General features: G+C 56.0%; 2 protein-coding genes across 7 annotated transcripts in view; one reads left to right on the top strand and one right to left on the bottom strand.

The window, feature by feature from the left end:
• Positions 1–7,705, top strand: part of Mtmr1 (myotubularin related protein 1) — an 86,371-nt gene extending 78,666 nt beyond the window's left edge. For 4 of the 6 annotated variants that reach the window (XM_023706278.1, XM_023706279.1, XM_023706281.1 and 1 more), the window contains 2 exons: positions 3,076–3,252; positions 6,348–6,512. In XM_023706278.1, coding sequence (XP_023562046.1) covers positions 3,076–3,252; positions 6,348–6,512 — 342 coding nt within the window. Of the gene's footprint in view, positions 1–3,075; positions 3,253–6,347 lie in introns of all 6 variants that reach the window. The other 2 variants (XM_023706277.1, XM_004646007.1) reach the window with 2 other exon arrangements.
• Positions 7,706–8,719: 1,014 nt separating this feature from the next.
• Cd99l2 (CD99 molecule like 2) overlaps positions 8,720–19,376 on the bottom strand; it is an 80,506-nt gene continuing 69,849 nt past the window's right edge. The window contains exons 6-9 of the mRNA XM_023706283.1: positions 15,807–15,845; positions 15,447–15,566; positions 12,253–12,318; positions 8,720–10,612 (exon numbers count right to left, since the gene is read on the bottom strand). Coding sequence (XP_023562051.1) covers positions 10,548–10,612; positions 12,253–12,318; positions 15,447–15,566; positions 15,807–15,845 — 290 coding nt within the window. The 3' untranslated portion in view covers positions 8,720–10,547. The remainder of the gene's footprint in view (positions 10,613–12,252; positions 12,319–15,446; positions 15,567–15,806; positions 15,846–19,376) is intronic.

Here is a 19,376-nt window from a genome sequence, read left to right as displayed (position 1 = left end):
GAAAGAAGAAAGTAGAAGAGCAAGGGGCCGGGGAGATGGCTCAGTAGAATAAGCACTTGCCTGGCTAGCGCAAGGGCCTGAGTTCAATCCCCGGTTCTGCAAAACAAACAAACAAAAAAAAAAGTAGAAGAGAAAACCTCAAATACTAGAATTGAAACTATGTTGGAGGAAGACAGAGAAGTGAGCAAGCGGTGAAAGGCAGACAAGCAGGGGGGCAATCAAATCTGTTACCTGCATGTATGAATCTGCCAGAACAAAGCCCGTTAATCTGTATAACTAGTAGGCACTAATAAAAATGTTTTAAAACAATTTAAATCATGGGTTTTGAGAGGAGATAAGACGTAATCTTCATCAAAAAAGTCAGCTTCCTCTAGGCATGGTGGTGCATGCTTGTAATCCCCACACCTGGGAGACTGAGGCAGGAGAACTACTGTGAGATCGAGGCCAACCTGGACTACATAGTGAGCCGCTGTGTCAAAACAAAAGGAGAAAGAGTGAGGAAAAGTCAAGCCTCTTGAGCTACAGTTTACACGCCGTGAAATCAAGTCATGGGTCAGGTGCAGGGGTGCGTGCGTAGAGCTGCAGCTACTCGGGAGACGGAGGTGGAAAGACGCTTGAGCTCACACGGTTCAGTGTGTAAGCCGGGCAGTGTGCTGAGACTCCACCTTAAAATAAATAAAGACAGCATCCACTCATCTAAAGTGTACAGTGTAGTGGCTTTAGGGTAGTCCTAAGTTTTGCACCACCACCCATATCTGACTTTACAACATTTTGTCACTCCAAAAGGAACTCCAGGCCTGTAGTCAGTCCCCTTTCATTCTCCTACTTTCTGTCATGCTGGGCATCCCTATTGAGGACATGTCACACGAGTGGAGCGTGTAGTAGCTGGCCTTCAGGACTGACTTTATCCCTGCACGCTGTGCTTGCTGGGCCCGCTCGTACGCCACACTTTGTCTCTCCATTCATTGGCTAGTAGAAATGTGAGGGCTTTCACTTTTTGGCTCCTCTGCCTGTAACAATGCTCACACTCCTGCCCACACTCCTGCCCAAGACTTTGGTGTTTTTTTTTTTTTTTTTGAGGAACTGGGGATTGAACTCAGGCCCTTGTGCTTGCCAGGGAAGTGCTTATTCCACTGAGCCATCTCCCTGGCCCTCTTGCCCAAGACTTTGAGTGGATATGAGCTTTCATTTCTCTTGGATGTAAACCTAGGAATGGGATTTCTGGGCCCTATGGTAAGTCTACATTTAACCTCTTAAGGAAATGACCAGACTACTTTCCGGAGCAGCTGTAACATTTTACACTCATTCCTACCAACACTGTTGAAGGGTTCCAGTTTCTCCATGGTTTCAGCATATATGTCTGATTTATTTCAGTTAAAAGTATGGTCTCAAACTACATCCATTTCCCTGAAAATGTCTCAAGTTTGTCCTTCTTTATGGCAGAATAGTACTTCACTGAATATAAAGCCCACACTTCCTTTATCTCTTCATCCACTGATGGGTATCTGGGCTGTGAATAGAACTGCTTTCTTGATTTCTTTTTCAGGGGGTTCATTATTGGTTTAATGTATTTTATTTTATTTTTTGGTGGAGCTGGGGATTGAACTCAGGCCCTTGCACTTGCCAGGGAAGTGCTTATTCTACTGAGCCATCTCCCCGGTCCCTCATTATTGGTTTATATAAAAGCTATTTTTTTAATGTTGAGATGTTGTATGCTGTGATGTGGTTTTGATTTACATTTCCCTAATAATGATCTTTTCATGTGCTTATTAGCCATTTGTGTATCTTCTGGGGATACGTGTACGTTCAAACCCTCTACCTATTTTTAATTGGATACTTTGCTTTTTTATTATTGAGTTCTGGGTGTTCCTTACACAATTTTTATGTATACAAATCCTTTATAAGACATGATCTATAAATTTCCCCTTTCTGGGTTGTCTTCTCACTGTCTAGATGTCCTTTGAAACAAACTTTTTAATGTTTATGCAGTCCAGGTGTCTGTTTTTTCTCTCATTACTTGTGCTATTACTGTCTCACCTAGGACACTGTTGCTTAAGCCAAGATCACAGGGATCTGATCTGCATCCAGTAGAGTGCTAGCATCTCCGTTTCAGTCTGTGACCCACTTTGAGTTTGTGTATGAGTCCACCATCATTGCTTTGTGTTGCTTATCAGGCTGTCCTGGCACTGGCGGCTGCAGAGACCTTCCCTGATTGAGCTGTCTCACTCCTGTCGTGGAAAGTCCTTAGACTGTGGGTGTGGGAGTCTACTGCTACCCTCTGTCCTCTGTCCCATCCATCTCCACCTGTCTAGCCTACGCCAGCACTGCTGGTACTGATTACTGTAGCACTGCTATAAGTTTTGAAAGCAGAAGGTGTGAGTCTTTTACTTCGTTCTTCCTTTTCCTAGATTACCTTGACTATTCTGGATCCTTTTCACTATTGGTGGTGATTCTCTTATAGATAAAGTAGGCAGAAAATGATATGGTCCTCACAGGCGTCCCTGTGGGAAGCAGGCAGTGTGTGGGTGGGAGGAGAGGGGAGGAGCCCCTGGCCTGGTGCTGACCTCCTCAGGCCTCCTACTGCCTTCTTCCACCCGTCCACAGACTCAGATGAGCCTTGCAGTTGCCACCGCATTCCAAACAGGGCGCTGTCCACCGAGGGGAATAGTACTCCTCTGGAGGAAGCTTCTCTCACTTGCTGCCACATTACGTCTTTCTGCATGTAGCGGTGGATTTTGCCACAAGGGATCTCAGTTGGAAATGCCATCCACATTTCTCAGTGTGAAGAGCCACAAAGCAAACCCGAAGCCAAATTTGTGTCTGTCACTGCTCAGTCCTGGCGTCCTGGGCATGGTGGAGAGCTCATTGTGCCCCCCACAGACGCAGTGGCCGCATGTTGTTGGACTGAGTAGTGTTTCTCCAGGACAGTCCCCAGCTCACGTTCTCCTGTTATCCCCGCCCTGCTGCTCACCGTGTCTCGCTGAAGTACTCAAGGGACTTCCTCTCTGCGTGCGAGTACGTTGCAGATACAAAGAAGGGAGAGCTTACTTCATTGCATTCCTTTTTGTTTTTCAGGATATACACACAAGGACTGTATCTTTATGGTCTTATATCAATAGCCAGCTAGATGAATTTTCTAACCCCTTCTTTGTGAATTATGAAAACCACGTCTTATATCCTGTTGCTAGCCTGAGTCATTTGGAGTTATGGGTAAACTATTACGTACGATGGAATCCACGGATGAGGCCACAGGTACCTTTTTTTGCTTGTCTTTCCAAATGAGGGTGGTGTTGTAGACATATGCACGGTGAGTTCTGACGGAGCTGCTGTGCCCGCCTGGGGAGCCGTGGAGAGGCAGCCAGTCAGCCGGCCAGCCAGCCTGTGCTACCACAGAGCAGGTGCCCCTCATGAAAGTCCTTGCTCTGGCCCCTCTCGACCACTTCGTGCTACCTTTTTCTAGGTTGTCCAACCCGAGAGAGTGGCGCACAGCAGGGCCCATCAGCCAGGCCTGTACCCACCCTGTGGGCTCAGACACCACACCTGGGGGTCCTGCAGTGCTCCACTGTACAGAAGATTTGATCTCTCCTTGCTCCCCACCTGCCTCCTCCATGGGGGTGTGAGAAGACAGGTGGCAGAGGCTTCACCACCCTGGCCACGTTAACCTGCTGGGGGCTCACCAGGCTATCACCGTTATTGTGTGACGTCACTGCTTCCACCAGCCAAGGAGCCAGAAACTGCCTTTCCTCTCCACCCTTGTACTTCTCGGCCCTCTCACCTGGGTCTCTGCCTGGGTCTCAGGCTGCCAATCCCAGTATTCAAACCATTCCCTTTGCCTCTAGGTAGCCAGTACTGGACTCCACACTGTGAGATCCTTCCCTGAACCTCCTTGGGCTGCAAAGGTCACTCTCTTGTGGCCTCCCTGTGACCCACACACCCTGCTGCCCCATCAGCTACTGCCCACTCCTGGGCACTCTGCTGTGGCACCATGCCTCAGTGCCACCCACCTACTATTTCTCCATGCTGTGCCCTCGCTGCATTACCTGTGTGTCCCTCTCAGATGTGGCTCCTCTCAAGCCCCTCTCAGTTGGCCTTGCCTCCCTTGGGACCCAAGTACTCTCGCAGCCAGTCCTCATACTCTGCTGCCTGTATCTGTCCCCTCTCATGCTCCCAGGCTGTGGCTCCCATAGCATAGGCTGCTCATGAAGGTCCTGTGGAAGTGGAGGTGCCCGATAGTCTGCTGTTCTTCCCTGGAGCCCTGGCCACAGCCCTCTCCCATCATGTGGGCCACTTTGTCACAGCAGGATTCCTTCCAGTCAGCCAGCAGAGCCCTCCAGCAGCTCTATCCTCCCCGCCTGACTGGCCCTTTCCCTGTGCAGCCTCTGCCTCGTGTTTGAACAGTGGGATGATGGGCTGTGGCATGTCATAATGTCACAATTTTACTGAAGTGGTCTTGGGGCCCCAGGACAGAAAGTGGGTGAACCCTTGAAGACTAACAGAAATCCACCTTCTCTACTGTAGACGGGGAGCCTTTGCTCAAATGAGGCTTCCCAGCACCACAGAAGCCACAACCGCCCAGGTCCAGGCTGCAGGAATGTAAGCACAGGGACCTAGCCATTGCCCCGCCCTTGCCTCCTCTGATGCTGCCCCTGTTGGTGCTAGGTGGGAGTCCTGCGCGTGCAGGATGCACGGCCCTGGTCTTGCCGAGGCCTCTGAGGGCTGTAAGGTGATGCAAGGCCATCCAGGGTGCACCGCACCGTGCTAGGTGGGTGGCACTTCCTACCTGGTCTATACAGCAGGATGCATTGGCCAGCTGCCAGGTGAAGGGCCCGTGCAGCCAGCTCGAGGGTGGAGAGAATTTGGCAGCAGGGCATGCTGGAGGGGCTGATAGTAGGTGTGTGCAGACAGGTATAGGCACAGGGACGGCCGTAGGGGCACAGCAGGCTGGCAAGGCTGCAGCAAGCCAGGGTTGAGAAGGACTCACAGGAGGAAAGGCCCTGTCCTTCTGACTAGGCAGGAGCGCAGAAGAGCCACCAAGAGGCTCCATCTGCATCCACTGGGGCATGGCCACACAGCGTCCTTCCTTTGGGCCCTCCTGCCGTGTGGCTCGCACGGCACCCGCGCGGTGCGTGAGCAGCCTATCCCTGGGATTTTCTCCAGTATAGTCCTTGCCAAGCCTTGGGGTTTTCGGTGATTTCTGGCATGTCTTTGCTCAGTTGGAAAGGAAGCTGAGCTATAGAAAAGCAGAAAGGCCCCGCAGCAGCTGCAGGCGGCAGCAGCGCGCTTGCACAGCCCTGGACCCAGGCGAGCCTGAGACCGTGTCTGTGCTGCTCTTCCAGGGCTCTGTGTTTGTGCTGGCCATGGTGACAAATGCAAAGCCTTCCCTCCTCTGAGGCCAGATGATCCTGGAGACCAGAATGCACCGAGCAGATAAGGCCCAGGCCAGAGGGGAGCTGGTGCCGCCTCATGGCCTCTGGGATCAACTTTGGCTCCAAGGCCCCCTGCTGCTGTGCCCACCCATCTTCCTGTGGCCCCTCCAGGCTTGTCCCCCACACCTGCTCTTCCCTCCCCTGCCTCCAGGTGGGGAGGACTGCAGGACCTGGAGAGCAGAGTGGGGCTGTGGGCAGGGTGTGACTCGCAGGTTAAGGCTGGAGAGTGGCGCACAGTTTGGCTCTCAGATATATGAGGGGATAGGAAGGGCTCCCCAGATTCTGCCCTGGGCCTCTGTCATTCTTTGCCTGGCACTCTCGTCGGCTCTCGGCTAGCAGCCACCCAGATGCCTTGCCAGCACAGTGCATCATGGGCCCCCACAGAGGGTGGGTGGGAGCAACACCCTGGGGTGGAGCGGCATCGAGGCATAGTGGGAGGAGGGCTGGTGGCCTCCCAGTACTGCCCAGCCAGGTCCTCTGCCCACCTGCCTCAGCTGACAGTGGAGGCCACTTGCCGGAAACGGGGCTTCTTCACTAAGGCTCCTTCACTTGGTAGAGTGACTTACCATGCTGCGCAGATAGCACAGAGCTCACAGAGCTGGGGATACTGGCGAGCACGCCTGGGGAGCAACCTCGAGCTGGCCACTGGCCATGCTGAGGGTCCATCCAGGAGGGCTTGGGCCTGAGGTCCCAAGTGCACCAGGAGCCAGGGAGGAGCTTCAGGGTGGGCTAGGTAGCAGCGGGTGCTCCCAGCTTACAAGGGCCGAGTCACCATGCACTGAATGGGAAAGCGGCCAGAAGCCCAGGAAGCCTGGCAGTGTGGGCATTGGAGCGGAGCCCAGGCCTAAGTGCTGCAGTGCCGCGTAGGAGCAAGAGCACCTCCAGGCCAGCCGCTAACTCTGCCCCATCTCTACCCCATAGATGCCAATACACCAAAATCTCAAGGAGCTGCTGGCCGTTCGGGCTGAGCTGCAGAAGCGTGTAGAGGACCTGCAACGGGAGGTGGCCGCGCGCGCCGTCTCATCATCCTCTGAGCAGGGCTCTTCACCATCGCATTCGGCCACTCCAGTCCATACCTCGGTCTGATGGGCAAGCCACTATCTCGGGCCACCCCAACCCTGCACATCTCCCTGGGAGCTCGGGACATGGCTGTGACTATTATGACGAGGCTTCCGGGGACCCACGGACCATCTTCTGGGTGTAAGAGGCCCAGGGACTGTCCATGTGGCTAGGTGACAGCACCCACCTTGGCCAAGTGCTTTCTGTCTTGTGAACAGCCCAGTACCCATCAGCAGCCACGCCCACCATGTGACACACCTTCCTCCTGCTCAGCCTCCTGGACATCTCATGCCCTTGCCATCGGAGGTCACTCTCTGTCAAACAAATCTTGCCAGCTGCGGGAACGCTCTCAGTGCTGTGCCACAGCTTGAAGACTGATCTCAAATGAAACATCTGGGGAGAAGTGTACCATCAGCCTTGTCTCCAGTTCCCGCTGTGTACATAGAAGGTATTTTTTAAAGAGAGAAACAGGCCTTTATTTTCCTATGTCCTTTTTTATGTTTAGAGTAGTTGCCAGGAGAGGTGTCTGCTTCCTCTTCTGCTAGAGGAAGTCTTTCTGCTTGCCCTGCTGACAACTGTGGTACATGTGAAGTGAGACTTGGACACAGTCACCTCTGTGGCAGCATCTCACTGTTCTCAGCCTAGCTGATACTTGCCTCCTGAAGTGGCCCTGGCTGTGGATAGGCATGCTCAGTGCTGGCCCTGCTGCGCATAGCCTAGGACTCAGCAGTTTTGCACAGGTGCCCCTCCCTTGCCTGGGCAGAGTGGTATTTCCTGTTCCCCACAGGGCCCCTCGCCCTGGGTTGCCCACATGCCCACCTGGCCCTGTCAGTCAGAGAGCCTGGTGCGCTTCCCTTCTCAGGCCCAGCCTGGCTGGTCTCACCCCGCAGTTCTCGGTTCTACACCGCCATGGTCCCCTTAGGAGTGAGGTCATCGTGCACTCTTGGCCCATCTCTGCAGGTCACCAGGACATCACCACAGCACAGCACAAGGTCAGCTGCCTTAGAAGTTCATAGGTCCCCCAGGACAGGTGCATTGATGTCACTGCCTCGGACCCAGTCAGGTTCTGGACACCACATAGTCCTACACATTATTTTTGAAAATAGATTGTTCAGAAAAATTTATATACCTGTCAAATAGATAGAGAATAGGTGTTCTTTCAACTTGGAACCTTGTGATTCTTACAGAAAATTCTCCTTGTATAAACTACCAGAAAGAAATATTTATTCACAGTGACCTGGCACCCTAAAATCGATCCGTTCATTTTTATCATGTGAGGATGTCCTTGAGTGACACTGCATTTGACATTAACTACTGATTTAGGCTCCCCCCAGCCCAAAGCTCACTTAGGAGCGCATAGACTGCTCCTTGCTGCTACAGCAGGTCAGTTCCAAGTGTGCTGAAGTGGTCATGGCACACGGCCCCGAGTGGCCAAGGGTCGCTCCTGAGGAGGTCAGCCCTGACCCGTGGGCCCTGCACCATCCCACTGGGTTTAAAGAAGCACAAGAGAGCGCTGCCCTTAGTCTGTTCCTCTCGTAGAACTGTTTCCCGATCTCCCGGAGGCTGCCTCAGTACCTGAGCTCCTCTCTCTTGTCCAAGTGTGCTGGAATGTAAAGCCTTGGGTTTTTAAGAACTGCTTCAATGTCTTTTTTCCTCATCTGAAGCACTGTCTTTCCACCTGTAATTAAAATGACAACGTTTGTTCCCTCGCCTTCTGGTTGGCACTCTCTGGCAAGTGTTCCCATGGGTTTTCCCTTGGGGAAGATGAGTCATGATGAGGTGACATGGCCACATCTCGTGTGCAGTGTCTACGCATGACTTCATTTGCTACATCTCACATGGGATTTGTTGCCAGTGGCAAATACTGTGGCTGGAACCTCAGAAAGCATGGCCCCTGAGCCTGTGGGGTGTCGTGCTTTCTCAGGCTGAGCCCGACCCTGTGGGCTGTCCTCTCCCTGCGAATTGGCTGCAGCTGTGTTAGGCACAGGGTAGAAGCAGGACTGGCTGCTGGGCCGCCACTGCCCTTGCTGCGAAGTCGCCGTAGGCACCGCCCAGGCTGCAAGGCTGGCAGGCCCAGCAGGCTGACAGGTCCAGGCTCTTCTAGGTGGCATACTGACTCTGTCCCAAGCTGCACCAAGCTCAGGTGCCCAGCACAGCTGCCTGGCCAGCCCTCCCAGCTTGGGGGTCCCAAGTGAGCCTGCTCCTGAATTCCCAGGCCCCCATGGAACACAGGAGTCAGGCTCAGTTCCATTTCGTTTAATGGAGACAACAATTCACAGTTCACACATGGACACAGCACAAGTGAGGATGCACGGGGTCGGGGGTCGGTCTCTGGCACGTCTTCCTTGCAGAGCTGGGCCTGCCCACACCCAGGGGTGCTTCCCCATCAGGTGCTTCCCTCAGCCCTCTGATGCGACCAAGGCTGCCGGTGTCCCCTCTGCTGGTGGCTGGCAGAGATGGGACCCTCCGGCTGGCCCTTCCTGTGCCCTTCCCCTCATCCCACCTGGGACAGACCCACGCCCGGCCAAGGAACTTTCAGGTAGACACAGTTAGGAAAAGAGCCCGCCAGGCTTGTGTTGGCCACAGCGCCCGAGCAAGGGTGAGGTGACAGCGGAAGGGGAGCCCCTGGGATGAGACTGCGAACCGGAGGCTGGGGGGGGTGGCCCGGGCCTGTCCAGGTTCTTGGAGCCAGCGCCCATGGGCCAAGTGATGGGTTTTATGCAGAAGGGCTTTATGCAGAAGGCACCGAGGTAGCTAAAGGAGAAAAAAGTGGGCTGCTTTTCACTGAAGTCAGTGCTACCCAGAAAATGTTTTTGCGAAGAGCATTTATTTTACACAGGGCTGCGGGCTTCCAAGGCTTCTGCCAGTGGACAGGCCACACCGGAAGTGAGGCAGCCCTGCCCCTGCTATCTAGGTGCCAACAGGCCCAGGCTGCAGAACCCTCCACCTCCATGTCCAGGCCAGTTGTGGCCAGCAGCCTTGCGTCCTTGCTGTGAGAACACACAAAGCTGACCGCTCAGACCACCTTAAGCAGGGCCTCCGGCACACACAGCTCCTGAAGGTCAGGGCTTCTGGGCCAATGTCCCTTCATGGCACCGCAGCCCCTCCAGACCCGCAGTCTGGGGTCTTACTCTCCCCCCCCCCCGAGATACAGCAGCCTCCCGACGGCCTCCACCGTGGGGGCTTGAAAATCACAAACACACACACGCACACACACACACACACACTAGGCATGCAGTACATAGCACATGGGGGCTGTTTGGGTTTCATTGGTTTCCTTTAGAAAAAATGGGAGTTGCCTCATCCCAGTGCGAAGAGCATAGGAAGGAGCCACGGCAGCCTGTGAGCAGCGACTGACGCGTCCCATGCTCTCAAGCACTTCTTGACACTGGACACTAACATTGGCACACAGGGGCTCCTTTGAAGCCAGCTCTGCTCCAGCCCTAGGTCCCCAGCCAGCTCCCATAGGATGGGAGGACAACCACATTTCCACACCTAGGCCAGCGCCAGCATAACCTCCAGCAACGGGAAACCTGGACTTGGGAAGCAAGCCCATAAGAAACCTCGTCCTGGGTGTGGCATGGACACAGGCACCAGATCCTTCACTACGAGGTCCCAGTGAGGCCATGCCCGGCCCCCTGACAGTTCTCAGAGCCAGTCCAGCGTGCAGGGGCACCGCACTGCCCAGGCTTGGCTCTGCACCTAGAGCTGCGGAGCTGTCCTTCGGCATCGTGCCAGTGGCGTCTCTGTCCACAGGCTAAGGCCAGGCAGGCTGGCTTGGGTCCACAGCCCAGCGGATCCCAGGCTGGTGATGACCACCTGCCGGGGCTGATCGAGTTGGCACTGAGTCTCTTCACAGAACCACGCAGGATGGATGCAGCGCCCTGCACAATGGGCACGGAGACCACACTCACGAACACACAAAGCTTGTCTAGAAAACTCAGAGCGACAAGAAACCAATGACACAGGGAGCACAGCACAGTGGCTGAGGGGCCTGGGGAAGTCAGAGCTGGGTCACAAGCGGTGGCGCCCCCTGTGTCTGCTGCCAGCTGAGCCCAGAGCTCAGATGCGGGGTGCCTCGGGTGGCGGCGGCTCTGCTGCCTGGGTCTGCAGCGCAGAGTACTCCACTGCAGAAGAGGGGCAAGAGGAGAAAGGACAGCCATTCGTGTTTATGGCCTGGAGTTCTGCGTGTCCCTAGCACTGCCCCAAGTCAGGGGCTCGGGGTAGGGCCGGGGGCCAGGGCAAGGAGACAGACGGAGCTCTGCAAGGGGTTCGGCTCCTATCCTTACCTGGAGATTGAGGATCTCCTGTGATGCCCGAAGACCCTGGTCAGGACTGATCTGCATTTTTTGATGGCCAGGGATGCTGAACATTGGCCACTGGAGTATTTTACTGGGGGGGGGGATCTAATGTTTTTGAGATTCATATATATTCTTGATATTAGTTCAGTTCTCTGGGGCATAGCTGGCAAATTTTTCTTCCCATTCTGTAGGCTGTCTGCCCTGTTAGGTGTCTCATTTGTAGTGCAGAAGGTTCGTCATTTGATTTCATCCCATTTGTCGATTCTTATTATTATTTTGTGCAACCGGGGGTCCTGTCCCAAACCCTGCCTATGCCTATACCTACATCTTCAAGTGCTTTGCCTATTCTGCTGGCCGCAGACTGTTTCTAACACTGAGTTTGATGCATTTTGATTTTACAGTAGTGCATAGTGAGAGATGCGGCTCTACTGTACTTTCTACAAGTGGACAGTCAGGTTTCCCGGCACCCTTTGCTCAAGAAAATCTTTCCTGTAGCATGTGTTTTGGGTCCGTTTGTCAAGAACCCCAGCTAGCTGGGTGCCTGGGCTTGTTTCTGGAGCCTCACTCGGTGCCACGGAACTGCATGTCTCTCCTGTGCCTGCCCCATGTGGTGTCAGCACTGTGGCTCTGTAGAATGACTTCCACCTCAGGACTAGGAACTCAAGGGGATGGGAAGGGCGTCCAAGGTAGGGGCCAGCGGTATGAGCGATGGAGGTGTGGCGTGGCCATGGCCTCCAGACATACCAACAGTGAATGCTGTTAGTGGCTGTGTTGGACCCAGAGCTGCTTTAGGCCATCTGCGGCAGGACCACCAGGTGAGTGTTCTGAGCAGGACGTGTGGACCCAGCCCCCTGCTTCCCAGCACAGCATGCAAGCCCCAGGGCAATGGCTGCTTCCTGTGACTGTGATCCCTGTGGGTGCCACCCTGGCCCCCTTGCCATATTCCCTTCCTCTTGTCTACTAAGTCTCTTCTGCTTTCCTGTCATCTTTTTTAGATTCCACATCTTGGGGAGAACAACACTACTGGTCTTTCTAGCTTATTTCCCTCAGCATGATGATCTCTCAATCCATCATTTTTTCTGCACGTGACAGGGTTTCACTCTTCTTCATGGCCGAGTAGTACTCCATCATGTGTATAAAGCAGTTTCCTTACGCAGTCAGCAGTGCTGGGCCCCTAGACTGGTCTGTGTCTTGGCTACTGTAAGTGTGTATCAGCATAACACTGATGCACCTGTACAGACAAGATGCACTACTGAGAAATGCAGGAAGAAATAAAGCAGTGAGGGACCGAGGCAGGAGGCACCGGGAAGGCCCAGTACTGCTGAAGGCATGGGGGGAAGGGTGCCTGTGTTCAGAACCAGACAGGCCACAAGCAGAAGCCAGGCAGCCCCGGAGCCGCGAGCCCCTCCCGCCTGCCCCAGGGCCCGCAGCTGGGCTGGCCGCAGAGGCACTGCCCACTTCCTCACCTTGAGGCTCCTCGCACACCACAGCCTCCAGGTTCTGCCCCCTCGAGTAGTCGGCATTGAGCCCCTCTGCAAGGCAAGGCACAGTCAGCAGCGGGCACCCAACCCCTGTGCCCGGGCTGCCTGGGGCCCCTACTTGCAGTCAGGCTGTCCTGCCACTGCTCTGCCCAAGGGGAGACACCACTGTCACTGGAGGCAACACTAATGCATGCATCAAGGGACCTGTCACCCCCACCCTGTGCAGCAGCTGGGCCACGTCAAGATGGCGACTCACCCAGCAGATGGGATGTGGGGCACCTGTGGCGCAGGGTTGGGAGGGAGAGGGAGTGACAGTGGAGGCAGGCAAGGAGGGGCAGATGGCCAAGGAGTCACCATGGAAACGCCAGCATCCTCTTGCCTGGGTGGCCTACCCAGCAGCACAGCATGATCCAAGAAGCATTTCCTGGTGGCAGGAGCCACCACCGTCCCCACCCAGGATCGGGGGGGGGGGAGGGGGCTGGTGACAGCTGCTCAAATCTAATGGTTGCCAAGTATGAACTGTGCCTCACTGAACCTCCTTCCTTCCTCACCCACTTGGGACCTGCAGTGGCCCAGCCCTGCGCTGCTCCAAGAGGGATCAGGCTGTGTCTCTGGGCCCTGGGCAGGGGGTGCTGGTTCAGAGGGAGCCACCACCCCAGAGGGCACCTGCACAGTCACTGCCATCCCAGCCACAGTCCTGCCTAACCTGCTAGCTGCTGGCCAGGAGGGGGGGCCAGCAGCCACCCTGGGGCCCAGCCAAGCTGCAAGAGGCACCAGCAGGCAGCGTTCCTGGAAGCCCACAATTCATGTCCCCAACCCGCCACTCTGGACCCAGCGTGGAGGGGCTGGCGGGAAAGCTCAAGATGGTTATGGTCACAGCCAGTATGAGAGTGCAGGGAGGGGACTGTGGGGGAGATGACAAAGCACAGGGATGGGGTCTGGATGAGGTGCCTGAGGCCAGACAGAGGGAGCCCGCAGGCAGAGGCGCGGCGCACGTTACCTTGACCTTCTGCGGCATCTGAAGGCAAGACACTGAGCTTAGAACCCCAGGGGACTCAGCTGGTGACGGCGCTCGCTCTGGGGCTTAGCAAGCGCGATGACCCCTGGCACCAAGGGCAAACGGGAACCAAGGGCCCTCCCGACACGAGAGCCCCTTAGCGGCAGCAGAGGCTATGGGCATCCAGAAGTCATGACCGTGGGGCAGATCTTTGCCCTCTATCCCCAGGGCCTTCCCTGACATACGTGCACCGGCGCGGGAACTAGGGACCAGGCTGTCCCCACGTCTTCCGGGCCAGCCACCCCCAGACATCTTGGGGACCCTCCTGATCGTTGCCCGAACTAGATGCCAGGGATGTGAGACTCAGGAGCACGCTGAGTCCAACAAGACAAAGGTGTGGTCCCGCAAGAGGCGTCCGGAATTGGGATCAGGTGCAGGGACCCAGCGCGGGCGGCAGGGGGCGATGTGGCCGCGCGCACAAGCTGGAGGAAGCCTGCGGAAGGGGCGAAGAACTGAAGACTTGAGTGGGGAATGGAAGCTAGAGAGGGGAGGGGGTCCAAGGGCCACAGAAGAAGAGGACCTCAGAGGGCTCTGGATGCCTGGGTCCGGGACTGCACTATGGTCTCGAGGGAGCAAGGACATGGAGCAGACGCCCTGGTGGAGGGCAGGAGGGCAGGGGACAGGGCGGTGGGGGTGTGGCTGAGGAGACCTGAGGCTTCTGAGAGGGGAGGCAAAGGGCACAGGGTCCCTAGGAGCCCCCTGTCCACCCTGCCACCGGCGCACACCATGCCCCCTGTTTGCTGTGGGAGGGAGGAAGAGAGGGAGGGGGGAGGGAGGGAAAGAAGCCAGCCTGTCCCCAGCCCTCTAGCCTGTGGGTCAATGGGCACCAGGCTCCCACAGGGGCCTTGCCTGGCCCACGCTTTGTCAAGGGATTTGGGTGGGCAGGGAGGGAGCAGGGCCTGGTCTGTCCAGCTGGTGACCCCTGACTGCCTGGACCAGCAAGACAGGTGGCAGCAGAGGAGGTGTGGCGAGACCACTTGGCCTCCAGGAAGCCACAGGGCTGGGGCTGTGACTGAAGGGTCACCCAGAGGAGGGTCACCCCTCTGGGACAAAACACTGGATAAGGCGCTGCCTGCTTTCCTTCCAGACAAAGGAAGAGGCAAGATCCAGGGCTGTGACCCTTGTCGGAGGTCTGCGAAGGGTTTGGCCACCAACAGAAGGGACAGTGTTGGGAACACTCAGAGCAGTGCAGCCTCAGCCCTGACTGTTAGGGGGCCTGGCACCCTACAGCCCGGCTCCCAGTGGAGTGAGCAGGCAGATGCCAGCAGTACCGGGGTACGCTGCAGTCTGTGGCCCTGCTCTGGCCAGGGCGTCCCACAGGAGCACAGTGTACAACCACCCAAGACCAAACCCTGGGATTCCCCGAGAGGACAGAGAGCGCCCAGTGCTGCGGAGAGGGGAGGAGGAAGAAGCAACACTGGCCAGCCTGGAGCTAGGGACACCTGCTCAGGCTCAGCGAATGGCAACACATCTGCCCTGGTGCCCAAACCTGGGTGTGGGACTCTGAAGCAGGGTCCTCCTCCATTTTTTGTTGGGTTTTGAGTCAAGGTATCAGTGTGCTGGCCTTAAGCTCATTATGTAGCCCAGGCTGGCCTGCAGCTTATGGTGACCCTCCTGGCTCAGCCTCCCCTGCAAGCACTGGAATGATGGGTATGGGACACCATAGCCAGTTTCACCTCTGTGATAATACAATTCCCCCATCACCTTGCTGTTCGCTCTGCTACAGCCTCCAGCTGAGCAGGTGAAAGGCAGGGCAGGAGGCAGCTCTAGTCTGCTCCTGAAACCCCAGGGTTTAAACCGAACGAACAAGGAGCAAGCGAGGCTGCCTGCTCTTGGGACCAGAAGGGTGGTCCTTGCAGCACTGTGAGCCCTGGCTCTTGGGACAGTGCTCTGGGCACTGTGTCCCCTGCTTTCTGCTCAGCAAAACAAGGAGTCACTAAGCAGGGTCCACAATGATGCTCTGTCCTTGGGTGAGATCAGAGCCCACAGGGACATCCTGGTGTCTTCCTCTTGTATGGAACAGAGCACTGTTTGCACACGCCTCGGGGAGCTGGGGGCCCAGGAGGGTCCAAGTGATCTGGCCCACCGGGGCCCGGCCCCCCCCCCCCCCGCAGGTACTCACGCTGGATGCTGAAGCAGAACTTCTTCTGCTGGTAGGAGATGTAGCTTGATACAGCGCCAATGAGCGCCATGGCCAGGGCGCTGGCCACGCCGGCGATGGTGCCTGTCTCCGCAGACATGCCTGGGCACGGGGGAGGGGGTTCAGGCCTGGGGCTGGGGCCGCTCAGGACTGCCTCCCCCAGCCTGTTGCCAAGTGCTTCTGGTCTCTGCTAGAGATTTCCTCTTGGAGAAGCACTACAGGCAGACACGACAATGGTGCCAGCCCCTCTGTGACTGGTGGTCCCTGTGGCCTCTGCTACCAGCCTCAGGACTGTGGGAAGCATGCTCCTCCCAGGGGCAACCTCACTGTGCAGACACCCACCGGATCCAGGGTCGTCGCTGCTGCCATAGCCACCATCTCCTGGAGAGGAACAAAAGTACTTAGAGTCCGTCCTGACCCCAACCCAGCCCGGGCAGGGCCTGGCAGAGCAGACGACAACAGGCTTCTGCCTGCTTTCACTTGTTGTGTTTTGAAAAGGGTCTTACTACACAGATCAGGCTGGCCATGAACTCACCATGTAGCCCAGGCTGGCCTCACACTTGCAGAGGGTCTCCTGCCTCAGCCTCCTGAGTGCTGAGACGATGGCACACACCACCACACTCGGCTATAAGACCTGCTTTCTTGTGCCTCCTGCCAGCATGGGGTGCTTGCTGGTGGGCCACGGGACGGGTCCTCGCACGGCTGTGGCAGGAGGACCACTGGTGTGAGCCGAGTGTAGGCAACTCAGCAGGACACTGGCTCAAAATTTAAAAAAAAATCTGGAGATGTAGCTTAGTGTGAAGGCCCAAAGTTCAGTCCCCAGCAACACACACACACACACACACACACACACACACACACACACACACTGCAAAGAGGCTTGGAAGAGAAAGTGAGGTTTCTTTCATCCACTTTGAAGCACTGGCGATGCTCTGTGCGCCAGCAGCAGTTTTAGCTAAAGTCATTTCTGCTGGAGAAAGCAGAGCTGGAAGGGGACCCTGACACTTAGCAGCAACAGGTCACCGCACTGCTGGCAGGCCGGGGCACTCGCCCTCATCTGCCGAGGGCTCCTCTGCCATTGTTTTGTCACTGTATTGCTGGATTTGGACTTCGAGTGAACCAAGCTCTAATTTCGTTAGGCTCCAGGCAGCAGGCAGCTGGGTGTCCCCAGGTCTCTGCCCTGATGATCACTTCCCTGGTTACTGGGCCAATGGACTGGTATTCTCCACCAGCATGTGGGTGAGCAGGCATGCATGCGAGAGGGCTGGCATCCTGGGCCCTCCCTCCCCCCAGGGGCACTGCCCTGACCGCAGCCGGCCACACAGGCGGGCCCAGGCGCCAGCTCGCCCTGGCCAGCTGCTGAGCACTACACCTCTTCCCTATAGGATGCATGCTGACAACACAGCACGTGGGCTGAGTGACAGGTCACTGGCCTCAACGAGGCCATCCCATGCAGCGCCACCCTTGAAAATGAGAGCACACAAGAAAAAGAAAATGAAGAAAGCCATAAAAGCACACAAAGCCATCTCAGGAGAAGGTTTGCATTACGACTGTCAACTCGATCCAAAGCCAGAAATCCCAAAAGGGGAAGATTGCCTCCAAAGGCAGGCTTCAGCGCGGAAAGCACAGCCACAAAGGGAAGAGGGAGACATCATGTTTTGTCACAGTTTAAAACTTCTGTGTCTCAAAGGACATCAACAGGAACATGAAGTGGCAACCCACAGGGTGGGGACAATGCTGGCACATGAATATGTGCGAAGGGACTCATGTTGACAGGCTGGAAAGCATTCCATGGAGGGAAGGGAGGCATGGGAAAGGCGCTCTCCTACGCCGCTGATGGGGACGAAGTGTGTAAGGCTGCTAGGGGACACCGTGGGACAGCTTGGTGGCACTTCACCACATTAAACACCAAGCTATGACATGACAAATGCACCATGCACTGCTGCAGTTTGAATATGGAACTTAGTCCCCCAAGTGGGGATAGGGTTAGGGTTACTGAGGGCCGGACTTCCTGGAGAGGGCGAGAGTGCCGAAGTAGGGTGACTGGGACACCCCAAAGCATGCACCGCGAAAAGCTCCCGTTCTTTCCCAACACCCAGCGTGTGTTGACAAACAGTACCAGCAGACAGGCTGGGACACAGATGTACCCGCAAGATGACAGGAAACACGCCCACGGGAAAAGCTGTCCACGAGAGTCCTGGGCAGCGGAAATGAGCCGGAGGCTCCTCAACTGATGCGTAAATAAATGTAAGAATTCTTGGGAGGGTTACCCAGTCCCTATGTGAGATGAACCCTCATGAAGCAAGATACACACATGAGCAGAAAGCACTTCACCTGCAGAGCTCTTGGCCTGCGCCTTCCCCTCCCTGGGCCAGCCCTGTCGCCTGCCTGCGGGGAATCTCTCCAAGAGGTGAGCCCTGGCTTCACACCCGTGGCACGGCGTGTCTTCACATCACCCGGGAGGGCAGAACCGGTGAAAATATTCAGAGGACGGCCAAAGGAAACTGGTTGTGAAAGGCCAGCATACTATTTTGAGTTTGCAAAAGACAACAACGAATATGAAAGGGTCTTTAGTAGGGCTGTGCGGCTGCCTGAGTGTCTTGAATTGATGTGAAAATGCTGCCCTTCCACGGTCCTTTAGACTTGAGGGACGAGGTCACGAGGGACAGGTCTAGTGCACTGGGTAGGGCTTTTTCTGTTTTGGTTGTCTGTTCGTTTCTATGAGCTGCCTGTCTTTCTGCAGGTGGCCCTAGGCAGCAGCCTTCACCAAGTAGTTTTTGTTTTTGTCTTTTTGACACAGGGCGTTGCTATGCAGCTCAGGCTGGCCTTGAGCTCACTTTGTAGCCCAGGCTGTAGCCTGGGTGAGCTCATGGTGCTCCTCCTGCCTCAGCTTCCCCGGTGCTGGATTACAGCATGCACCACCACACCCAGCCTTCACTGGACACTCAGGACTGCAGAGCTGCCACAGACAGGGACGAGAATGCTGGCAGAGTGAGCGATGAGGAGTGTTTCGAGGGGGATTTGTGCAAATGTGTCTTTTACTGCAATACTTTCTAAAAGCGTTAACATTCACTGTAGTGTTTGGTCACCGCATATGGCTCTGCATGGCTCTGTCCCAGGTGGTGACGCTGTGGCACCACCACCACAACAGACTCCAGAATATGGTGCTGAATCTCCAGAGAAGCTGAGGCAATGAGGAAGTATTTGCTCTATAATTTTAGGAAAGTTCTAAACATGCTAAGTCTGTCCATTTCACCCCACCGTGGGATGCCACATCTACACCAGCACGCACTATACCTGAAGCTGCCTTCTAACCCAGGGGCCCCGGCTGTAACCATAGGACAGGATGCTCCCAGATCACAGGGCTGTCCTGCAACCAGGTAGCACTGCCCCATAGGCCCCAGGGCTGGCCGACTCCGCAGCTATGGCAACCACCACGCTGTCGGAGCTGGAGCCGTGGTAAGCGCCATCGCTATAGAAACTGGGTGGCACCCAGGGAGACGTGTGCTTGCAGTGAACATGGTTTATTCCCCATGAAGCGCGTGGCGACATCTGACCGCCCCCACGCAGTGTCACCGCTGGATCAGGCACCGCGAGGGCAAGGATGCGTGGTGGATGGGAGAGCAGCCCAGTGTCCTGGCTCCTCTGCTCTGCGTGTTGCCGCCAGGTGGTGACGCTGTGGCACGAGGCCTTGTCACTGTAGCTCTTAGTCCCCACGCTCGGCAATGCTGGCCGAGAAGAGAGGAGCAGCCTTGTGTGCAAGCCCCGACGTGGACGCCTCAGGCCTTCCAGCTCAAACACAAAGGCAGGCACGGGGCGGCCTGCAGCACCCTTTTCTGGTGGCAGCACTGCCCTGCTGGCCTGGTGCAGCACATCTGGTCGCCAACGACACAGACTTCCTCGTGGTGTGAC

This window comes from Octodon degus, unplaced genomic scaffold (genome assembly GCF_000260255.1).
Source record: "Octodon degus isolate 3935 unplaced genomic scaffold, OctDeg1.0 scaffold00249, whole genome shotgun sequence".
Classification (NCBI taxonomy): Eukaryota; Metazoa; Chordata; class Mammalia; order Rodentia; family Octodontidae; genus Octodon; species Octodon degus.
Note: the sequence above shows the minus strand (reverse complement) of the source record. Positions and strands in the feature narration are given on the sequence as shown.